Below are 22,405 nucleotides of genomic sequence, written 5' to 3' on the forward strand. Positions count from 1 at the left end.
CTTCCAAACCTTAGATCTAGGGTTAAGAGGGAAATGGTTTTATGGGAAGATAGAGTTCGGCCAGGCTGTATTAAGGCTGAAACTTGAGAAATTAATTCTGTTTTATTGTTCTGTAATTTCAGAATTAATTCATAAGGCTAGGTTTTTTTTTTTTGGACGAATAAAAAATTATATTAAAAGGCAGAGGCCAAAGAGAAAAACAAAGAGGAACAGGGGGGCTGCAACCAGTCAAGAGGGTGACTGGAAAGAGGAATTAAGACTCCAAGAACTAACAATCGACCTATTCCTTGGAGAGTAAAAAACTTGGGGGGTGGGGGAAGTAATGAGCCTAGAAGAAACATCAAAATAGATGGTATTCCAAATCAAGACTCGGGATCGGGATTTGGAAGTCCATTTTCTCATCTTGCGCTCCCATCATAAGGCTTGGGTTAGGGTTTGGAGCAGAGGTAGAGAGGGTGTGGGAGATGATGATCCTAAAAGGATTTGAAGTTTGGATGAGAGGTTATGGAGATCGAAGTGCTTGAAAATAGAAGAAAATAGAACTTGGACTCTATTGTTCATTCATTTGAAAACTGTTTGTCACATTGGAGATCCTAAAAGGATTTGAAGTTTGGATGAGAGGTTATGGGAGATGATGATCCACAACTCAACTCTTTCTTCCTTCAACTCTATTGTTCATTCATTTGAAAACTGTTTGTCACATTGGTTTTGGGGGGGGGGGGGGTTGGCAGCTCTATTGCCATAGTACATTGAAGGAAAAAGAACTTGGACTAATAAAAAAAACCCACTTTGACTTTACTATGGTTACCTACTTGGACTCAACTAAGGAATCCTATTTGGATTGGAATTCCTTAGTACAATTAGACTCAACTTCTAAACTAGAAAAGGACTCTTTAGTAAGAGTTTTTAAACAAATGCAAATTGCAAGCCAACTTTAAAAGGAATCCTACTTGAAATTAGACTCCAACTCAGTCTTCTACTTAGACAAGGACTCCAACCACTTTTCCAATCAAAAACCAAAAAGTAGATGTTGGATCCTAAAATTATTCTAGACTTAAGTGGACCCCTTTGGATTCCAAAGGGGTGGCAAAATACCACTTTGGCCCCTCGTATGGTTTGGCCAGCCCGTAGGTGTGCCTCTTGGGGTCTATTTTGGGGCTCAAAATTTGAGGTGCCCTATGGTTGTCAATCCTGGTTACATCAGTTTTGCTTGGGTCTTGGCTTGCAAAATCTTGCATGCTAGTCTAACCAGTCGATTGGTTCTGCATCAATTGCCTAGTAGACTTAAGGAAGAAGAAGAGGTCCCTAACCAGCTTCTAATCTCACTAATGTGAACCAAATTCTAGGGTTTAGAATGTTGAACTTATGCCCTAGAATCAAGCTCACTCCAGGATCCTCTCTCAAGGAACCAATAGTCTTCTAGGGTTGTAGGTGCCTTTAGTTGAAAGATTCTTGAAGGAATTAAGGTTTGCAAAGGTTAGGGTTAAGCGTAGAAGGTTTGGCCAAGTCTAGGATGATGGAACTTCAGGCTTGGGGCATTTGCAGTATTTTCTTGGATTTGAAATTCTTTGAAGTTGTCATAGGATTAGTTTTTCTCAACAAACTAGTATGCTTGGGTGTAAACCTGTTGATACCCCCCATGGACACTTATCTCAAGCTCACTAAGGATGAAGGAGAGGATTTGACGAATCCTTAGAGGTACAGACAGTTGGTAGGGAAGCTTATATATTTTATTGTGACTCGTCCAGGTTTGTCATATGTTGCAGGTGTTATTAGCCAGTTTATGCATTCACATAAGAAGCCTCACTGGGATGTCGTGATGGGTATCTTACAGTTTTTGTTGTGAAAAATAACAACGCAAGTGTACGCTGCCGTAACAAGTAATATAATGATAAAAGAATCGTTCCTTCGAAGACTATAGAGTATGTACCAAATTAATTATACCAATTTTATTCGAACAAATAATAAGGAAGATAATTATTCTAGACTATAATGCAAATTGAAATTGAAATTGAGATCTGTTAATAGCTAAAAACCTAGGGGTCAGATTTCACCATAACTAATCCTTCCCACCCTTTGATCCATCTTTATAATTTGAAGTATTTTTTTCTGATTGATAGTCAAGATTCCCTTCCCTATCTACTAGTCTCTCTCGAGTACTAATAAAAATTCACCCAATTGCTAACCCACGATATTTCTATGTGGGTTAAAACAACCAAGAAATCATTAAATTCTATGGATTCCCATGTAACAACTACATAGGCCATGTAAGTATATTTCTATCCTACAAGTAATTCATGGCATTTATTCCAATGAACTAAACACATAAATCCCCTATCAGTTCATTATGATTAACGAATCAGTTGATTAGTGGCCAATTAATCAAAAGCATTAAGAATAGAAGTAAAAACTCAATCAAAGAAAATAATATTCAGAATTATATTGATGAATTCAAGAGTGGAAATTCAAAGTTAGGCTACATCTGATTCCTAGAAAAATTAAATTAGTTCATTCTAGAAATTAAAGACATCACAAAAGAGTTCGAGAACATTGAAAGAAGATGAAGAAAAACTTATTCCCAAGCTCCAAGTCTCCAAAGCCAACCAATGTCTCCAGAATTTGTCCTCTATGCTCCTCCAAAGTTCCAAAAACGTCCTCCCTTGCTAGAGTATGCTTTCCTTTTATAGAGTAATTTCCTAGATTACATGGGATATGATTCTTGACATAGTATGAATCAAACTCAGAGTTCCTATCTGACTCAACCAAGGAGGGTTTTGGCGTACAAATCGAACTGACTTAGAGAGATCAAATGCACAATTCCACCATTGGATTTGAAGATCAAGAAGTTGTGAAGCTCTCCTCCAAAAATCAGCTCGATCGGACACCGGATGACCATTTGATGAAGGGCTTGATCTAAACTGGACAGACACTCAAAAACGGGATTTTCCCCTCTTCCTTCTTTGAATAGGATTCTTTTTCCTCTTTTTCCTTCTTTGATCAAGTCCCAAATAGGAAATAAAATATTGACGCATGCAAGGATTCCTTCTCTCCATGTTTTTGACTTGAGGAAGCTTTTAGAGTGCACTGTTACTTGATGAACAAGACTTTCCTTTCTGGAGTGGACTAAAATCCAGCTTGGTTCCATTAGGACTCTCTTTACAGAATTTTCCAATGATACCTTTGCAGATTTGATTGATAATTTCCTACAAACAAAAGTAATAATCTTAATTAGGATTTGCTAGGAAATTGATAAAATCACCAAAATTGTAAAAATTAAAGGAAAGGGTGCAACATATTCATTTTCATATAATATTAGGGTAAATTAATATAAAAAAATTATAAACACATGGGAATATAAAAAATTAATCATCTAAAATAATATACATGAAATCAACTTATTAGTATTTGAAAAAGGCTCCAAGAAAAGGGCTTGTGTACAAAAAAAAAAAAAAAGCTCATTTAAAGTTGTGTGCTTATTCAAATGTTGATTGGGCAGGATTGCGAGATGATCGGAGGTCAACTTTTTGGTATTGTACTTCCCTTGGAAGGAATTTGGTTACTTGGAAGAGTAAGAAGCAAATTACAGTGGCTCGGTCTAGTGCTAAGGCTGACTATTGTGCTTTGGCTCATACAATATCCGAAAATTTCGATTCAAGTCATCCTTAAAGAAATAGGGATTGAAGTTGAAGAACTGGTTGAGATGTTTTGTGATAATCAGGTAGCCACCTATATTGCTAGTAATCCAGTGTTTCATGAGAGGACCAAACACGTGAAGTGGAATTGCATTTTGTTTGAGACGTAGTCATGAGAGGAGTTATAGCTACACCACATATCACTTGTGCTGAACAAGTTGGAGACATCTTCACTAAGTTTTTATCTGGTCCAGCCTTTGTAGAAGGATGTTGCAAGCTGGGGAGTTGGTGATCAATACTCTCCAGCTTGAGGGGGTTGTTACGGTGGCTTGTTGACGACTTGGAGAGCAAGTTGTGGTTTATTGGTGCACAAGTTATCTCAGAAATAGAAAATTATGTTTTGGAAGAAAAGTAGTTGCAGATTTAGAAAGTATTGTGTGCTTTATAGAGTTAGAAAGTTACTAATTCTCTAATAGCTTTAGTTTATATTTTCTTTCCTTTTTAAGAGCTTTTTCTAGAAACTTAGAGAGGCAATTTTATTTTTGGAATGTACTCAAATTAGTAACTGATTAGAGCTGTAATTCTCATCTATAAATAAAGCTCTTGGGTTAGAGACGTAGACTATTGAAGCAGTCTCTACCCCTTGCTTCTTAGTGTTCTTTTCTCCTCATTCTCTTCTCTTTTCTTCTTCTCTAATTTCTGGTTTCACTTTCTCACCTACAACTACACCTCGGTAGGAGATTCTGGTTTGTTTCAGGATTAAAGGTCCATAACCTATATAAGTCCTTCCTCGGCTTATTTAAAGTAAAACTAGCCTCTTTGCTGCTGGATCTGCATCAATAAATCTCATGCTTGGGGAAGAGGCTTCATCAGCCTGCCCAAACCAATCTGATTTAATCTAGTCCTACCTTCTATTGCCCACGACGGGGTATTAAATGAAGTGGGCTTAGTGTCAACCACAGAGTGCTAAGTATATTAGGAAAAAGTAATTGAAATAAAATATTGAACTACCTCTTCGCCCTTTGCATGCAGGTGTGAGGATTCAGTTGGCATTCCACTTTTAGTTATTGTTTAAGTGGCTGCATGACCTCTAAAAGTTTGACTTGAATCAGAACTAACCTGGTTCCGCTTCTGTAACAGTACTTAAGCAACTAATTATCTATTTTCATGCTTCAGTGTGGCACTCAATTTCCAGGTCTACAGAATAGGTCCATTACCAAATATAGTTATGGATCAGAGGCCCAACACCTATATAGGTACCTAAATTGATTCCAAGGGAAGGTAGCCCAATTTGGTGCTGGATCTGCATTTGTATTGACTGAAATTTGTTACCTAGTTATTAGAGCCAATCAAAGTTGACAAAGTGAACTCCAGGTTTTGGAGAATTATGAGGACAAAAATGAATAATCCCAGAAAGTTCTCTTGGGATTTGTTTAATAGCGGTCTCAAAGAACAGTTCTAGTGTTCTTTCTAGTTTCTTCTCTGAGAACAGAAGAACAAACCAGTGAGACAAGTGATCTGGGTAACAGGTTTTGCAGAACATGTAGTTCAATGGAACAGAAACTTGATACAATGTCACGACAGTAAAAGTCTCTCAGGACCACCCCCACCTTCATCCTTGCTTGCAAATACCCTTGATCTTGCTCTCCCAACCTGCGTCCTAGCTTGAAAACTAGAATTTTACAGATTGTGAGTCCAATTGGGAAATATTTCCATAATGCATTTATCAAACGTTCATGTCTAAACAAAACAGATGGTTTTACACAAGAACTAGTCTCTAAAACAAAAACCTTACCAAAGGCATACTTGGAAACTCAGATTAGTTACATTGGAGAGGTGGAGCAGTGCACCTGGGGTGTTGTGTGATGATGTTATTTGACAAATTCCTTCCAAACTCAAAAGGTTAATTTTAATGTGACCCTTTATACATCCAACAGTGATATATGGAGCTTAATGTTAGAGAATGCTATTGTTGGGCTGGGTCCCTCGAGATACATATGGTTGCCTTATGTTGATCAAGGTTTATCCCACAATATGATAAATACTAGTCGATATGTATCCATTGGATACAACCGATATGATATATATCGATAAATCTCTCTACTGATTACTAAAATACATGGCCAGTATGATACAATAATCGCATAGGAGACGATATGTCTCTTCAAATCACCTGACCAATACAATATTCGATGTTGATACTTTAAATCTTGTTGGTGATTCCCCCCCCCCCCCCCCCCCCCAAAAAAAAAAAAAAAAAAAGAAAAGAAAAGAAAAACAAGGAGTAGAAAATACATGCATGGTTTAAGACTAGTTACAAGTATTGCTTCAGATAGAACTGGTTGAAGGAGGACTTATGTAGCTGACCCTCTTAGTTGGGATAAGGCTGCATTCAGCTGTTCAGAGAAGACCACCCTGAATTTGCTGGTATCCTTGGTACTTGTTTAAATGACCCATAAAAGCCTAGGCCTGAGCAGTGCTGTGGGGAACAAAGTGATATGTGAAATCTAGTTCTAGCATCATGCAACATTGGAAGTTGTGAGCATGTGTGCTGTCTAAGACATGGATCTGAAACATCACAATTGCAGAGAGGTAGCCATGCTACAGGGCTATTTTAGTGAATTAAAATGGATGTTGGGACCTCTATGATGTAATTGTATGATGGGGCCTTGCTTATTTTAGGGTTTTTTTTTGTATCTTTGTTTTTATTTGAGTTTCTTTTAGGGATGATAGGTATGTGTAACAGAATAGGAGAACTGGTTTATGTTTCTGATTTATGGGTATCCCTTTCTATTTTGTAGGAGTTTTTGCTTCTTTGCTTCTTTTTATGGATTGTTGATTCTTAGTCAGTTTTCTACTTAAATGTTCTGCATCTACAGAGTTGAGACTTTGCAAAAAAAACTTTCAATTGCTGGCCCAGAAGGTTTACAAGGACTTAGGAAGATTGCTGTAAGATTTGAGGAAAATATATTTACTGCTGCAGCAAGCCAGGTACACTCATTACTTAAGGCATATGGTATTCTCTCTGCAGCTTGTTTTTTGCATTATTACATGCTTGCCTATTCCTTTAACTGCTAAGCTCCTGCATATTCTGGATTACAGTTTTCAATACCAAGGTTCAAGAACTTGGTGCTGATTCTGCTAAGTTCTATGAACTTGTGAGGTAGTGGCTATAATCTAGAATATAAACATAAGATAAATTCGTTTTTGGTTTGCGTGTTTTATGGATATTACACATATCATAATTTCAAGGAGTTGAACATTTTGAAGGTGATGGGAGACATGACTAATGAGATGAGGTAGGAGGCTACTTGCACATGCCTATCAAGTCTTGTACCTATCCTACCTTTTATACGGTGCATATAAAGAACACAAATTTCAGGAGCCCCTTGGATCCACCCATGATTTTGCAGATTCATTCCTGCAGAAGGGGCATATCACCTTAGCTTTACAACAGATGGGTCTCATCATGAATGCTCACCGAGAATAAAATGACTCTGGGATAGTTGCAGAATCTCCCCCCCCTCTGGATGAATGGATCATTACAGAATTGTCTGTGTAGTGTTTTACTGTGGAGTATGATAACAGTCAGTTTGCTTCTTCCTATTGTAGCTGGCTTTAAGTGAATTTAGTATTTTTTGTTTTTGTTTTTTCATTTCAGCAAGATTATCTACAAAAGATATGTCTGAAGGTGATCGCAATGGAGAGAAAACCTCAGACTCCTGGCAAGCCTGGTTCATTACCATCAAACCCTGCTGTTGATAACCAAAGTCCGCCAGATCGAGGTACAATTTGGAGTGCATTCCTAGATTCAGCAGATCGAATTTTTTACTATAGATGCCAAAGCGTCACCATGGTGTCATTATTACCATAATTACGTATGCATTGACATGGCTTCTATGTTGAATATTAGCATAATCAAATACATATGTTAATGCATATAGCCATATACCACATGGCTAGAGCACTTGGACGAATGCCTTGTCGTGTAGATACTAAAACACCTTGGGTTGCTTAGTTCCCAAGACTTTCTTTTTTTGGATGAATAAATTTCCAAGACTTTCGTTTTGTATAATTGTTAGTCTTTTCTTAAAAAAAAATATTTGTGTTGCTCATCATCCTTGTCGACTATCTTTTATCCTATGTTGGCTTTCCTTCAAAAATTTTCTGATCTTGCATGTTTGAATTTCTTTTTTTTTTCAATGTTGCATCAGTCATTTATTTCTATTTTGTATTTTCAAATGAAAAGTAAGGTACTAGTTTTTTTGGGCTGCGTACTATGGAATCTGTGGGTTATGGACCAGCCGAATTGTTCCATGTGGAAGGGTGATATGGTAATTCTCACTGTCATATCTAGGAAATGTTCTGTGGCTCAATTCCAAACATGTGGGGTGTTATATTAGGGGAAGGGAGGGACTGTCATAGGGGGGACTGAATTAGTGTTTTGTACAAGGTAAGCTTGCTCTTGGGGAGGGGGGAGACCCTTGGTTGGGGCAATCAGTTTGGTATCCAGATTGGGGGAAGTCTTTGGGTTGGTTGCTTATCGGTCTCAGTAATGAATTCATTAAGCCTTTTGCACTCTTCTTCAAGCTTTGTATACCCCTCTATTTGTAGTGTGCGAGGATGGGAGTGTGAGTGTGTGTGCTGTCGTATTCAGGTGAAGTTGAGTACTGCCAAGAGTTGATAACCAGAGTTGCAGGGGAGGGGGTTCAATACATCAATTCCGGGGCATGGCCCAAGGTTTGTGGCAACTGTTATCAGAGCTTCACCGTCCAAGAGATAATATGTCACTGTCTCTGTTTTTCAGTAGAAGGAGAGCATAGGTATGGAGATCATGTTTTTCTGTTGGGAACATTAAATCGAGTATGAGCATTGGGTAGAGTGGCTCTCCTAAACTTGGATGGAGAAGCCTTGAAATGGGCCTACTGGTGGCGTTGGGCGGAGATTGACCAGGCGATCTTTGCAGAGGCCCTAAAAGTTGGCTTCTGCGATGGGGAAGACATGAAACCAAGCTCGGGTGTGGACATCCACTGTACTGGAGTTTAAGCGAGTGGTAGTGATGTAAACCAGAATCAGGGCCAGAATAGGGTCTAGGGTAGCATCCCCATACCCTACGACTGTCTAGTTACCAGCAGGGGTATTTTGATAATTTTACAGTATTTCGGTTGAGTCCACTCAGGGTTTTATTGAGTTCAATATGTTTGTGGGACCCTGGATTTATTTAAATTTTTGAGTTTTGAGTCATTATCTGATATGTTATTGAATAGTCCTTGTTAGGTTGGGATTCCCAAGTTGTAATGGAGTTCCATTGTTGTAGTCTACTTCTTGTAATGATTCCATATCTACTCTTAGTTTTCAAATGTGGTCCTTCTAGAGTGAGATATGAAAGAGTCCTTACATGAGTATGAGTCTTTTTTTTTGGTATGATAAGTATGAGTCATTAGTCCAAGTAGGAGTCTTAGTTTGATTTGAGTTCTAAAATGGAGTCCTAGTCTGAGTTCCTTCTATAGGCTATTTTTGTAAGGAAATAGTATTAGTAGTATTATTGTTAACAGTAGAATTGTCCGTAGCAGATTAGACTTGATGATTAATTGAATGAATTGAGATTAGAAGGAAGAATTGGAGGCATGGGTTCCAAGGAAGAACCCCACGGTTGAGTTGTTTTAAAGTTCTGCAATTTTTCTGGCATTCCCTCTCATTTTCAAAATTGTGGCAGCCTAGGTACATCCAATTTCCTGCAGCCATTGAGTGTGAAATCTATCCCTAATCAAGTAAGTTCAAACCCCAACCCCTTCCCTACCTTAATCCCCTTCCCCAGCCCTTGCGCAATCTCCCTTCCTCTTCTTCTTCCTTGCGGCAACAGCAGCCCCATCCCTAACCTAAAACCCTAGAATTCCTTTACCCCTCCACTCTATTACCCTCCCTCCCCCGCTAATCATCCTTCTAACTTCTTCACAGCCCATCCCTCATTAGATTACTAAAACCTGCACTTCGTCTTTTTCCTTCTAAACTCGAAGGCACCATTTGTTTGCTGGATCTGAAGTGGGGTGGGAAAAAGTTTGAAAAAACAAACTTTTCAATGAAATCCGAAAGTGTGGCTTGTTTTGTCCACTGGGGTTGGAAAGTTGGTCGACAATTAAGGAAGCTTGTTTGTTTAGGTGGCATGCCCTTTACAAAACCCCACAAAATAGGTGGAATTTTGTGAAAAAGTGTAGAAACAACAAAGTGGGACCCATATTTTAAAACTTTTCCACAAAATCATTTTTTTTTTTTCCTGTTCCTCCTCCCCCATTACATATGGGTCCCACATATTTATTTTTTCCACTCCTTTTTTCCCACTTCACCTTTGCAAACAAACGGTGCTTAATTCATTTGAACCCCTCTATCTCTAACCTTTCATCCAAAACTCAAACCCTTTTAGGACAACCTTCTCCTACCCCCTCTCTACCTTCGATCCCAGCCCTAACCCTAACCCTATACCCTTGAAAATCTAGAAAATTCAAAACCCTAAATTCCTTAACCCTAGCTTGAAGAATAATTCTGCAAAGTCAGAATCTGTTCAAACAGAATTATTTTCTTCTAGTTCCAGCCCTAATACAGCCTGGCCGAACCCTAACTTCCCCTCCCCTCTTAACCCTAGATCTCCTGACCCTAGTCCAAGGTTTGGAAGTCAAATAAGCTAAGCTGCAAGACTTAATTGATCACCCAGAGCTGCTGTCCATATTCTAGCAAACCTAACCCTACCCTTTTTCAACCCTAGAACCCCATAACCAGCTTATTCCCTTCAACTGTAGGGTGTTCTAAAGCCTAATTGACTGCTGATTCTCTTGAAGAGGATCCTGTGGGTGGACCTAGATCTAGGACTTCTCCTCTATCAATCAAAGCCTAGATCTTGGTTCACATCACCTGGGACCTCATTTGAGACCCCTCATTTCACCCCATAAACACAACTGAACCCAAGAAACCCAAATTTTGCAATCCTTTTGAGTTGCATTCGCTTGTGAGATCTTAGCATTGGTTCTCATTTAATTGAGGCTACATCAAGACATTTATCATTTACCAATCAATAAGTGGTCATCTGTATCCATGGAAACTAACAAGAAGTGATCAAATTTATAACCCCCCTTCCGCCTTATTAAGGAGGGCAAAGTTGGAAAACTAGAGATGTGCCTTGGTAACCAATGCAGGTGTCAAATTTCGAAGAACTAGGCAAAACAGAAATCCAGAAAAATTCCATTTGGACCACTGAGGATGGATGAAAGCTTCAAAATTACCTTTTCCCGCAGTTGAAGAGTTTAAAGTCAATTGAACTGCATCACACTGGGGGTAGTTGTAAATAAAGCTCCATTTTCTCTCAGTTCTTTGATGTCCAATCCTTGATAATGCTACTTGCCACATAATGTAAATAAGATATTGAATATTAATTTTTTTTTAAAGTATGATGAAATATCTTTATTGTGTCATGTTGTGGTTAATAGCTATGTTTTTCTTGTTTAATTCATTTATAGTAGGCTACTGTATACTTCCTATAGTAGAGTTAGACTAGGGTTGAATAAATCCAAAGGCAATGATAACAACTTCACACAATGGCTACAAGCAATGTGGGAAGGCGGGCAGAGAGAGAGAGAGAGAGAGAGAGAGAGAGAGAGAGAGAGGGAGAGATTCCATTATCAAAACAAGGGGAGGGGGCTTCAGCTATCAATGCAAAAACCAAATCGAGTCCATTCTTTCCATTGAAATTGAGAGCAGTTTCTCCTAACCTCTGTTGATCTGTAATGGAAGGGATTTGCAATCAAGCTCAACAAGATATAAGCTGAAGAAAACAAACTGATTTAAAACTCTCAGTAAGAAGTTAGGATTGAGTTCTAATAGGTTAGAAATCTAATAACTACTATTAACGGCAATTACAAGGTTAATAAACTAATTTCAGTGACAAAGCAAACAAACAACTAAAGAATGTCGCACAATGTGTGAACTGCCGCTGGTTCAAACCTGAACCAAACCTTGAACCATGGGCTCAATTGTATTGTTTTCACAGTGTCAAGGCAAGCAAGGCATCCGCACAGCAGGGTGAGGGGAGTGGGGAGTCGGGGAGGAGAATCAAGGGGACACCTGATGCCTAGGCGCCACCAAAGTGCCTGTAAACTAGTCAATGCCTTGACAACTGAGCTCAATTGTGTACCAGAAATTGGCCCATGGTCATGCTTCTGCATTACTGATCCTTTATCTGGCTTACCTTCTGAATGGTACATCTAAGACCCATGGACAAGAGTTCAAATTGTACTCATTCATGAGCTCAGCACCAGTGTAGAAGTTTGGGATTCTTTCACCTTACTAGAGGATTTATTGTCTTTTTTCTAACATAGATTTGAGGGGATGTCCAATACACTTTACTGCACATATGTTATAGGTTTTACACAGTTATTGCTACTGTTGCAAAGGAGTGGGGTAGTTAATCTGTTCTTCTTTCATCTTCTCCTCCAGTGGTTCTATGTTCTTGTCTCTAAACTGGTAGATTTAAATTGGACTTCCTTTCTCTGCCATGGTGATCTTATGTCTAATCTAATGCAAAGACTGTCAAATGTGGACTTCTTTCTGCCGTCATTTTCTTGCTTCTTCTTCTTCTTCTTTTTTTTTTCTTTTCTTTAGATGTGTATTGCATTTTATTTTGTTTTCTCTTCTGAATTTTCTGTAGCTGATCTTTTTTTTTGTCAAGACTATTTTATTGCTGTTCACTTCTTTTGTTTGTAAAATAGGATCCCAAAATATGCAGCCCCCAATGTGGAACCAAGGCCAGGCGCTTCCAATGCCAGTATCTAATCTGTCAAGGCAACAGATGTTGGGCCAGAGCATCCATAATCCCATCGCATCTGCTGGAATGCAGAATTCTGCGGGGCCGCCATCTGTGCTTCCATCTATAAGCAGGCTAACTCAGAGCACCATGTCAAGTGTTAGTAGCCAGACTACTAATTTGCAGTGTGTGCCAGGCTTTTCACAGAACACTGGAAGTAATTCGTTGGGTCGAGGACTGTCTTCAAATATGTTTTCCGAATCCCAGTGGCCAATGCAAGGAAAACAGCATCTACGGCAGCACCAGCCAGAGTCTCAGAATCCACAGAAGTTTCTTTGCCAGCAGCAACAGCAACTTCTGAAGCAGAAGTTTCAGCAGGGAGATATTCAGTCTTCAGTAATGCAATCGAAGATCAGGCAGCAACAGCAGCCACAACAAAATCTATTACAGACAACTCCAATGCAATCTGTAAAGCAGTCTCTCATGCAAATGTCGTCTGGTTTGCCTTCAACCCAATCCACTCTTCAGCAGGCACAGCCTCCCATTATGCAATCAACTCCAACCCCAGGCCTTCCCCAGAATCAGCAACCTTCTGTTGAACAACTGACAGCTTCTGTGCTTCAGCATTATCTGCAATCTGGCCTCAGGCATCAGCAACAGTCTCAACAATCTGGGCAGCAACAAACTTCCATTCTTAATCAACAGCAAGCACCAATGTCTCAGCCATCACTGATGCCCTCCCAGCAGCAACAACCACTAATAGGGCAACAAACAAATGTTGCAAACATGCAACATAATATGTTACTCGGACAACAAAGCAATGTCCCAGACATGCAGCAGCCGCAGCAGCAGCAGCAGCAACAACAACAGCAGCAGCAGCAGAGGTTGCTAGCTCAAGCCCAGCAGGATAATGTGTCAAGAATGCAGCAGCGGTTAGGTTCACAAAGTAATGTTTCTGGACTACAACAGCAACATCAACTGCTTGGAGCTCAATCTGGTATTTCAAACATTCAGTTTAATCAGCATGCAATGCTGATGTTAAAAGCCAAGGTTGCTGTGCAACAGCAAGGGCGACAACCACAAACACAACTTGCACTGCAGAAAATGATGTCTCAGCTCCAATCACGAGCTGGTCAGCTGCAACAACAATTAGAATTGCCTAATTCGTTGCAAAGGAGACGTGCAGCAAAGAGACGTGCAGCAAAGGATTCAAAGTTCAGGTGGCTTGGTTCAGCCTCAGAATGTTGTTGAGCAACAGAAACTGATGCAGTTACAAGGAATTCTTCCTGAGACTTCATCAAGTACGTATGCTATCGTATCTCAATGAATTTTTTTTACTGAAACTCTACTTGCTCCTGTGCCTTTGTTCTGCTGAGTGCTTTCTATCATAATATCAGTAAACCTGCAATTATTGCTGCCAAGTCTGTCATCTCATCAGATAGTTTACACCACACATTTTCCTTTTGTTCTAAATCATGCAAATGACATTAAATTTGTAATTTATTTCTGGTATCAGTCTTTTGAAGTGACTACTGGAATTCCTAGATGCAGATGCTGTAAATTGTGAAGTGTCTGTTCTCTTAACTTTTCTGAAGAACATGCATGTTAAGATGTATGATCTCCCACAAACATGTTAAGATATCTCATCTCCCCATAGCGCATACTTGCCCCCACCTCCCCCCCCCCCCCCCAAAAAAAAAAAAAAAAAAAGAGAGAAAGAAAGAAATAAATACTAAGATGGCTTAGGAAAAAAAAAAAAAAACAAAGAAGTTGCAGGAGAATTGGCAGCATAGTTGTCATGGCGACGAGGCGGTTTAGGCTAGTTGAGGCGATGAGTTGACGAGGCGCCCTCCGAGGCGCTTTTAAGGCGGTTGAGGTGTTTTAAGTGAAATTTTTAGTGTACATCTCACTCATTCACTTAATTCATTATAAATCAATCATATCTTATATAATAAAAAAACTAATATTAGCCTACCTCAAGTCATCCAACATACTACAAACCACACATAGTAGGTCCTAATAAAAAGTCGTGGGAATAAATGAAGAGAAGAAGTCGCCTATCACTGGCCATTGCTTGCCAGAGTGTCGTCGCGGGAATGGAAGAGAAGAAGAGAGGAAGAGAGAAAGAGAGAAAGAGATTAGGATTAGAGTGAGAGTGACAGTGAGAGTGTGAGACTTAGGTCAAGAACTTATTCTCTTTCGATTTTTGTTTGTTTTTTATTTTTTTATTTTAACATTTGATCACATGTAGCGTCATTATAAATATGCATATATGTTTTTTTTTTTTGGTTAATATGCATATAGGTTCAAAGAATAGATACTTTACAATCGGAATCTAATTAGTAATTCAATATAAGCCTTTAATTTGGCATATTTCATGTGATTTAAAAAAGAAAAGGAAAAAAAACGGACGCCTCATACCCTAAGGCAATTGCCTTATTGCTTAAAAATAAGGCGAAGCCGATTTGAGGCACTTCGAAGGCACCGGACGCCGAGGCGACGCCTTAACAACTATGATTGGCATAGGACATCCAGGCTCTCTTAGGAATTAGGATTTATAGGGAACTAAGATGGTCTTGTCTGGATCATGAACTCCTAGACCTCTCTTTCTTCAGGGAAGGATGCAATTGAAAAAGTCTTAAGTAGGGTAACATGTTCTTTTGTAACTTTGATTTTCTATTGGGTTATTTTATTATTATTTGTCAATGATTGGTTAAGGTGGTTGTTTTCTTAAACTTATTAGGAGTGAGTGTTCTTGTTGTTGGCTTTGTGTTTTTTTTTTTTTTTTTTTTTTTTTTTGGGGGGGGGGGGTTGGGGGATTTCCTTAATTTTTTCCTTTTCTGTCCTTGGCTTTTCCAAGTGGTCAGGATCCAATTTAGCTGCTGGGAGTCATTTATTCTGGTTCTAGTGGATCTAGGAAGGACAAAGCCACCTAGGTGTGAACCTATGTTTACCCTTGTAGGTGTAGGTCAGAGTATTATCTTATCTTGACTTAATGGAGTCAGCTAGTGGCAAAGCCACATGCCCCCCCCCGAATTTTAAAAAAAATTTGAATTGTCCTATATTTTTTCCTTATTTCTCTCACTTCATATGTGAAATACCACTATTTGCCCCCCCCAAAAAAAAATTAAAAATAAAAGTTTACGATAAAGATGGTGGGTATAGATTTCATTTTTAATCATTATCTGATGGTTACCATTAAACCCCTAGTTTTAAGGAATAAAAAGTTAAATCCTAATTAAAAACGAACTCACGATCCATGAATTTCTCCCTATTTATTCTCTCATATTTTCATTCCTATTTATTCTCTCCTAAATCTCCTCTTTTGTTCCCTATTTTTTCTCTCTTTTTTATCTCACATGTCTCGCAAAACATTGGAGTAGCTAGTAGACATTGGAGTTTTCCTAAATCTTCTCCACAATTATCAGGTATTCACTCTCTCTTTCTCAAATTATTCTCTCTCTCTCTCTCTCTCTCTCTCTCTCTCTCACTCAAGATTTTTCTAGTATTCTTTCCAGAAAGCATAATTGAATTTTTTTATTTATTTATTTCGTTGTTCTTTCTTTCTCCTAATAGCAATTTAAATCTCGTTAGAATTCAGCCATTGATTTTTATTAGATCTAATAATAATCATTATTTATTTTTAATCCCTAAACTTTCTCCTAAAATTTCAATTCTTATTAATAGAAATTTAGATCTCGTTTAGAATTTCAGCCATCAATTTTATCAGATATAATCGTAATCATTTAATTTTATTTTTGAATCCCTAAACTTTGGATTCCTAATAGCGATTTAAATTTTTAGTTTTATTAGTTGGATGTTTAGAATTTCAGCCATTAATATTATTATATCTAATTGTAATCATTGATTTTTTTTTACTTAATTTATGGAAATTGATTGCTTTTGCCATTTTTAGTTATTAGACTTCAAATCTATCTTTCCCACCTTTTTCTTTCATGATTTTTTAGAGTTTTTCTCCCACAATTTTAGCCTCTATGCTTTATTTCAATATATTTTTTTATAATTTACTTATAATTGTGTTATCTATATTTTAGTCCTATTAATTTACCTAAACATTCGAATATAATAAAATAATTCAGAGGTGGGACCCACATAATATGTATGGTGAAAAGACATCAGTGCTCGTTCGACGGAGAAGTGATTCAGACTCATTATTCACCCCCCCCCCCCCAATGTTCAATCTTGGCTCCGCCCTTGGAGTCAGCTACACGGATTTAATGTGAGGTTTAAACAGCAAAGGGGAGAAGAGATGGGGAAAAGAGGGATGGGAAATGATATGAGAAATTTAAAATGAAAAAGACAATGCAAGATGGAAAATCAAAGAAAACTGGAAGATGGAAGTAAGAGGAACATGGCACAGCCTAGCAAGTTGGAACTTGGGATAATCTCAAGTAAATGGGGTCTACCACATGGATCCTTGCCTTTCAGTCGGCTTCATTGGAGGTCATACTTGGTGGAAAGCCTGGACTATGTATGGCCTTCCTCAAAACTTCTCCCATGGTCATTTTAGGCCTGTCCTTAGCTCTCTCCTCTTTATTGGAACATTCATAGGTATTTCTTTAATATGACCATATCACCTCTGTCAATTCACCTAGAGCTTGTCATTGAGTAGGGCAACACAATGTCAGATGCAATAGGCTTATTCTTTCTTCTCTCTCTTGAGTAGGGCAACACAATGTCAGATGCAATAGGCTTATTCCTTCTTCTCTCTCTTCTCTTTCTTTCTTCTTCTTCTTCTTCTTCTTCTTCTTCTTCTTCTTTTTTTTTTTTTTTTTTTTTTTTGGCTTTATAGTTTTTCCACTCATGCATTAACATCCTCTCTGCTATACAAAGGCATTCAGTATGCCTTTTTAACTGCCGAATGTTTTGCCCCATATGACACGACCAGTCATATAACAGTCCTACAAAACTTTCTGTTAAGCTTTACACAATTATGTCAGTCACAGAACGCTCTAGACACATCTTTCCGCTTCATCCATGCAATTTTAATTCTCTGTGAAACATTGTCTTGTATGTCACTTTTCTTATTTGTTATTGACCCCAAATATCAAAATCTTCACTTTCTGGTTACTATCTTTCTCCAGTGCACACACGCCAATATCGATCGTGGCTTGACTAAAATTACATGGCATATACTCCATCTCATTTTACCAAGCTGAAAACCTCTTGTTTCCATAGTTGATCTCTGAAGCTCTTACTTGGCATTAGTCCTCAGTTGTCTCATCCATCAAAACTATATTTTGGCAAAGATCCATGGGCCTTGATTTCAATGGGCATGGTATGGTCATCTATGATGAGCACAAATAGAGATGGGCTCAAGTGCAAACATCACTTGTTCAACAACTAACTTTTACTTCATTCTAGTTGCATTTTTTGGGCTGTTGAAAATGTGCATCTTTTCAGCTCCACTATGGTTGTCGCATATATCTTGGCTGCCTCCCAATGTGATGTCTAGTCAACTTAAGCATTCTGAGTACTGTTGGTTAAATGCAGAAATGCTCTATTCCAATTTTATTCTCGTCTTCTGAATACTACTAATCTAGTTGTTTTGCTCACTTAATTATTGCTTAGCTAAGTTGATAATTGGTGACAATGGGCCTTGGAGCAACAATAATTGTGACCAAGTGGCCATGGGTTTGATTTTGGAAACAACCTCTCTATGAAAGCAAGGCTAAGGCCTGCATGTATAAGGAACCACCCCTCCCCCCCCCCCCCCCCCCCCCCAACACACACACACACACCACCGAGAAAGAAAAAAGAAAAAGGGACAACCAAACAAGATACCCTGCAGTGGCAGCAGTTTCATGCATTGGTTAGCCCATTTCTATCTTGGAAGTTTTACTGGGGCCCTGTTTTATTTCGGATGGAACTTATAACAAGGCAAAGTTTCAGGTAGATCTCATGTTTCCAGAGACTTCTCCTGAAAATTGTCCTCGTACTTGACTTTTCCTGGAAATAAATAGGAGCCCTAATAATAGAAGCCAAATGTCAGAACACTTTCTCTGAAACCTTTCTGCTTTTTTGGAAAAAGCACAAGAACTGAAACCATTCCGGTGAATCTCTTGATCAAATGAAATTTAACTTAAAACATCTCCTTTTGCCTGTTATTTAACTGGAAATAAATGGAGCCTAAGGGAGAGATGCAAAATACGAGTAGAGTTTCTCCAAAATAGCCTTTAGAGACATAGCACAAGTACCATGATGCTTAATTTTTGTTGACAGACGGAGGTAGGTTTAGTTTTCCATAATTTTCTTCCTTCTCTTGTTTACAGAATTTTCATATCTAATATGCAGGGTTTGTTGGCTAATCTCTTTTTGCCTGTTTTTGCCAATTTTCAGCTTCAATAGATTCTACAACTCAGATGGGACAATGTTATGATTGGCAAGAAGATGTCTATCAAAAGGTGGCTTCTCAAGATATATGTAATTCTGTTGTAGTGGAAATCAAAATTTTATGGCTAATTCCTGCTTCTACCTTTTGTCCCTTCCCTCTCTTACAGTTGGTTGTTAAGAAAGTGCAGATATTCACATTTCATTAGTTTTCTGTTTTAAATACTTTCAGTGTGTACTAACGGTTGTTTTCCTTTTCTTTATTTCTTCAAGTACTGCTGATAAGAAATGGCCCTTTGAACACTTTGGAACAAGGAACCTTTTAATGGTTGAGTGATAAGCTTGTTTTGTGTTAGTAAAAGGGGTAGTGATATGGGCCCCCACATACTTCTGTCTCTTTAGAAAGAAAATAGGGCGATCTTGTTGTGAATGGCTTATATTAAAAATGACTCTGCTGTAAGATTAATGGGGTACTTAGTACTTATGATCTTCCAATGTGGTATAAATTATTGATTCATCTTATGTATAGTTTGTTATATTCTGATTCTGAAGAGGTATATTGAATATCAAAATGCTAAAACTTTGTCTGAGTGGCACTTACAAATGTGTTCTCGCCCGCAAACTTTGTAATAGTAAGGTAGTACTTTGCTCTTGGAATTCTTCCATGTTTGGTAATATCTCTTCTTGAGTCTCCTCTTGTCATTTTGAGCTCTTGCAAGTCCAATCTCTCCTCCAGGTTGATCCTCTCAACCCCTCTCTTGCGGAAAATGAGAAGGATCTATCTCTTGAGCTTTTTGCCCTTATCTCTAAATGAGGAAAGCTTCCTCTACCAGAAAGCGAGAATCAAATGGCTTGAGCTGGGAGACTCCAATATTGCTTATTTTTGTCGCTCCCTAAAAGCTCGCCATAACTTTAATTCCATCCCTCTCCTTCTTGCTTGTAATGGCTCTTGGATCTCTGACCCTCCCAGTATCAAGGCGGAAGTTGTCTCCTTCTTCTCTGATCTCTCTCTCTCTCTCTCTCTCTCTCTCTCTCTCTCTCTCTCTCTCTCTCTCTCTCTCTCCTCCCTCCCTTCCGTCCTGCACCCCCTCCCTTATGGTAGTTTCTTGATCCCTCGTCTCTAGTTTCCCTCTGTGTTATCCCCTCTCCTGAAGAGATCCTCATTGCCGTCCGCTCTGACAATGTCAATCGTGCTCCAGGGCCTGACAGCTTTAGTATGGGTTTCTTCCTCGCTGCTTGGGATTTTATCAAGGATGACCTTCTTCGAGTTATCCGTAGCTTCTTCTTCAACCCATTCCAACTCTCCTCCAGCAACCAAACTTTTCTTTGCCTTATCTTTAAAAAGCCTGAAGCTTCCTCCCTATCGAACTTTCTTCCCATCTGCCTCCATAATCTCCTCTATAAGTTCATTTCTAAAGTTCTAGCTAATTGGCTCAAGGAAGCTCATGCCCTAGCTAGTGAGTGCTAACCAATCTGCCTTCATCTCTAGCTGTAATATTGCGCATAATATTCTGCTTTGTGCCCAGATTATTAGAGGGTTTGATAGGGCTTCCCACTTCTTGGCTGCCCTCTTGAAGGTGGATCTTCATAAAGCCTTTAGTTCTATTCATTGGGACTTCATTAGTGAGGTTATCTTAGCCATAGGTTTCCCTTCGTCCTTCATCCATTGGATTGAGATCTTCATCTCCTCTTCCCACTTCTCCACTATTACCAATGGCTCTCCTACAGGCTATTTCCCTTCTCGTGTCGGTATTCGCCAAGGCTGCTCTCTCTCTCTCCTTTTTTTTTCTCTTTGGCCTTAAAGGTCCTCTCCTGGCTGACCAGCTTCTCATCTCCCCTATCCCTGAGTGCAGGTCCCTTAAGCTCACCCATCTTGCTTTTCCAGATGACCTCATTATTTTCTCCAAAGCTGATCACACTTCTATCTTCTCCATTGTTTTAGGCCCTCTCGCTTTGTGAATCCCTCTTTGGCCTCCAGGTTAATATTGATAAATCTACTCTCTTACCGGCCGAAACCCCTGCTTTTGCTAGCATGACAACAAGCACGGACTGGAAGCAAGGTGCTAATTGCCTGAATGACCAAAACATCGGTTGCTTCCACTTGTGGCCTTCTTCGTCCGACATACAAGGAACCCCCCCCCCTCTTTCCTTTTTGGAGTCTTTGTCTAGGTATGCTCTGCCCTTTTGTAGCTCATGGGCTTTAAGCCTGACTTCTTTCCAATGGTTTATCTTAGCCTCCTCTCATCCTTTGTAGGCTGATTTGCTAGCACTGTACCCCGACGATCACATTCGCAAGAAACTCCAACTCCGAAAAGACAAGCTTATTTCCTTCACTGGTAGAGTGGTGCTCATCCAATTGGTCCTCCAATCTTCCTACTTTTATAGGTGTGGCATCTTCTCTATATCCCCAAATCCAACATCCATGCCATGGAATCCCTCTTTTGTGTTCTTCTGGAAGGGATAGGAATCCTCCCGCTTCCTACACCCTGTCAGTTGGTTGGATGTCTGCCGGCCAAAATCTGAAGGGGGGCATGGGGATTCGCGTATTCAGGATGTCAATATGGCCTGTCTCTTTGACCTCATTTGAAAGATTGCTTCCAAGTGTGATTCCATTTGGGTTAATTGGGTCTACTCCTCCCTTCTCAAATCTTACTCCTTTTGGACCACTCCCACCCCTTCCAACCCTTACTGGGTCTGGAGAAAACTCCTCCTCTTGAGGCCACGTGCCCTGACTGCCATCTCCACCCTAGTATCTATTGGCACTTCCACCTCCTTCTGGCTTGATCTGTGGCATTTGATGGGTATTCTTTTCACCCTCTTTAGTCCCCGTGTAGCTTATGAGACCCGTATCCCAAAAGAAGCTCAACTCTCCTCCTGTATCACAGATGGTTCCTAGTCCCCTCTCCCCCACCCTAGTCTCACATAAGTTTGAAATTCGCTTTCCCCCCCTTTTAGACTCCCGTCATGACCTTACCGTTTGGCTCCCTTCACCCTCCAAATCCTTCTTCGCATCCTCTGCTTGAAACCTGCTCTGTACCCCCTTGTTCCTTGGCCCCCGTTGGTTTTGCTTAAATGTTACATTCTCTGCCACTCACTTACCCTTTGAAGAGCCCTTAACCACACTCTCCCCATTTAAGCTTTTCTCATAAGCCGCCATATCCCAGTAAGCCCTAACCGTTTCCTTTTTTGGAATGATTCAGAGGACCGTAATCATCTTTTTTTCACTTGCCCCTTCTCTCGATCCCTTTGGAGAAAAGCTGTTGCCTCCATTTGGCACTGTTTGAGACACTCCTTTGGCTTTGCTCGAGATTAGTCTTCGATTTTGAGCAGGTTCCTCCATTTGCGATCGGATTAGTAATCTAGTTTTTAGTGCCACTGTCCATCACTTGTGGTGGGAACGCAATTTGAGGAGATGGACTACCAAATCCTGCCCTCTTGAGATGATTTGGAAAGCCATCTATTTTGATGTTTTTTCTAGGCTCGTTTCCATTCCCCATCCCCTCAGTTGCTGATTCCCCAAGGAATAGGCTCATTGTTGTCTTCTAGAGTCTTTTTTCCCCCTTCCGGTCTCCTGCTTGAAGGTTGGTTCCCCCCCCCCCCACTTTTTCCATTCTCTTGTACATTCTTAGTT

At 39.5% G+C, this 22,405-nt stretch overlaps 1 protein-coding gene across 1 annotated transcript in view; it reads left to right on the forward strand.

Annotated features, from left to right (window-relative positions):
• LOC149026707 (mediator of RNA polymerase II transcription subunit 15a-like) overlaps window positions 1–22,405 on the forward strand; it is a 42,934-nt gene that overhangs the window by 5,729 nt on the left and 14,800 nt on the right. The window contains 5 exon segments of the mRNA XM_089155532.1: window positions 6,512–6,623; window positions 7,294–7,417; window positions 12,389–13,593; window positions 13,595–13,724; window positions 18,784–18,848. Coding sequence (XP_089011658.1) covers window positions 6,512–6,623; window positions 7,294–7,417; window positions 12,389–13,593; window positions 13,595–13,724; window positions 18,784–18,848 — 1,636 coding nt within the window.

This window comes from Hakea prostrata, chromosome 1 (genome assembly GCF_041222555.1).
Source record: "Hakea prostrata isolate BN-2017 chromosome 1, UWA_Hpros_2, whole genome shotgun sequence".
Taxonomy (NCBI): Eukaryota; Viridiplantae; Streptophyta; class Magnoliopsida; order Proteales; family Proteaceae; genus Hakea; species Hakea prostrata.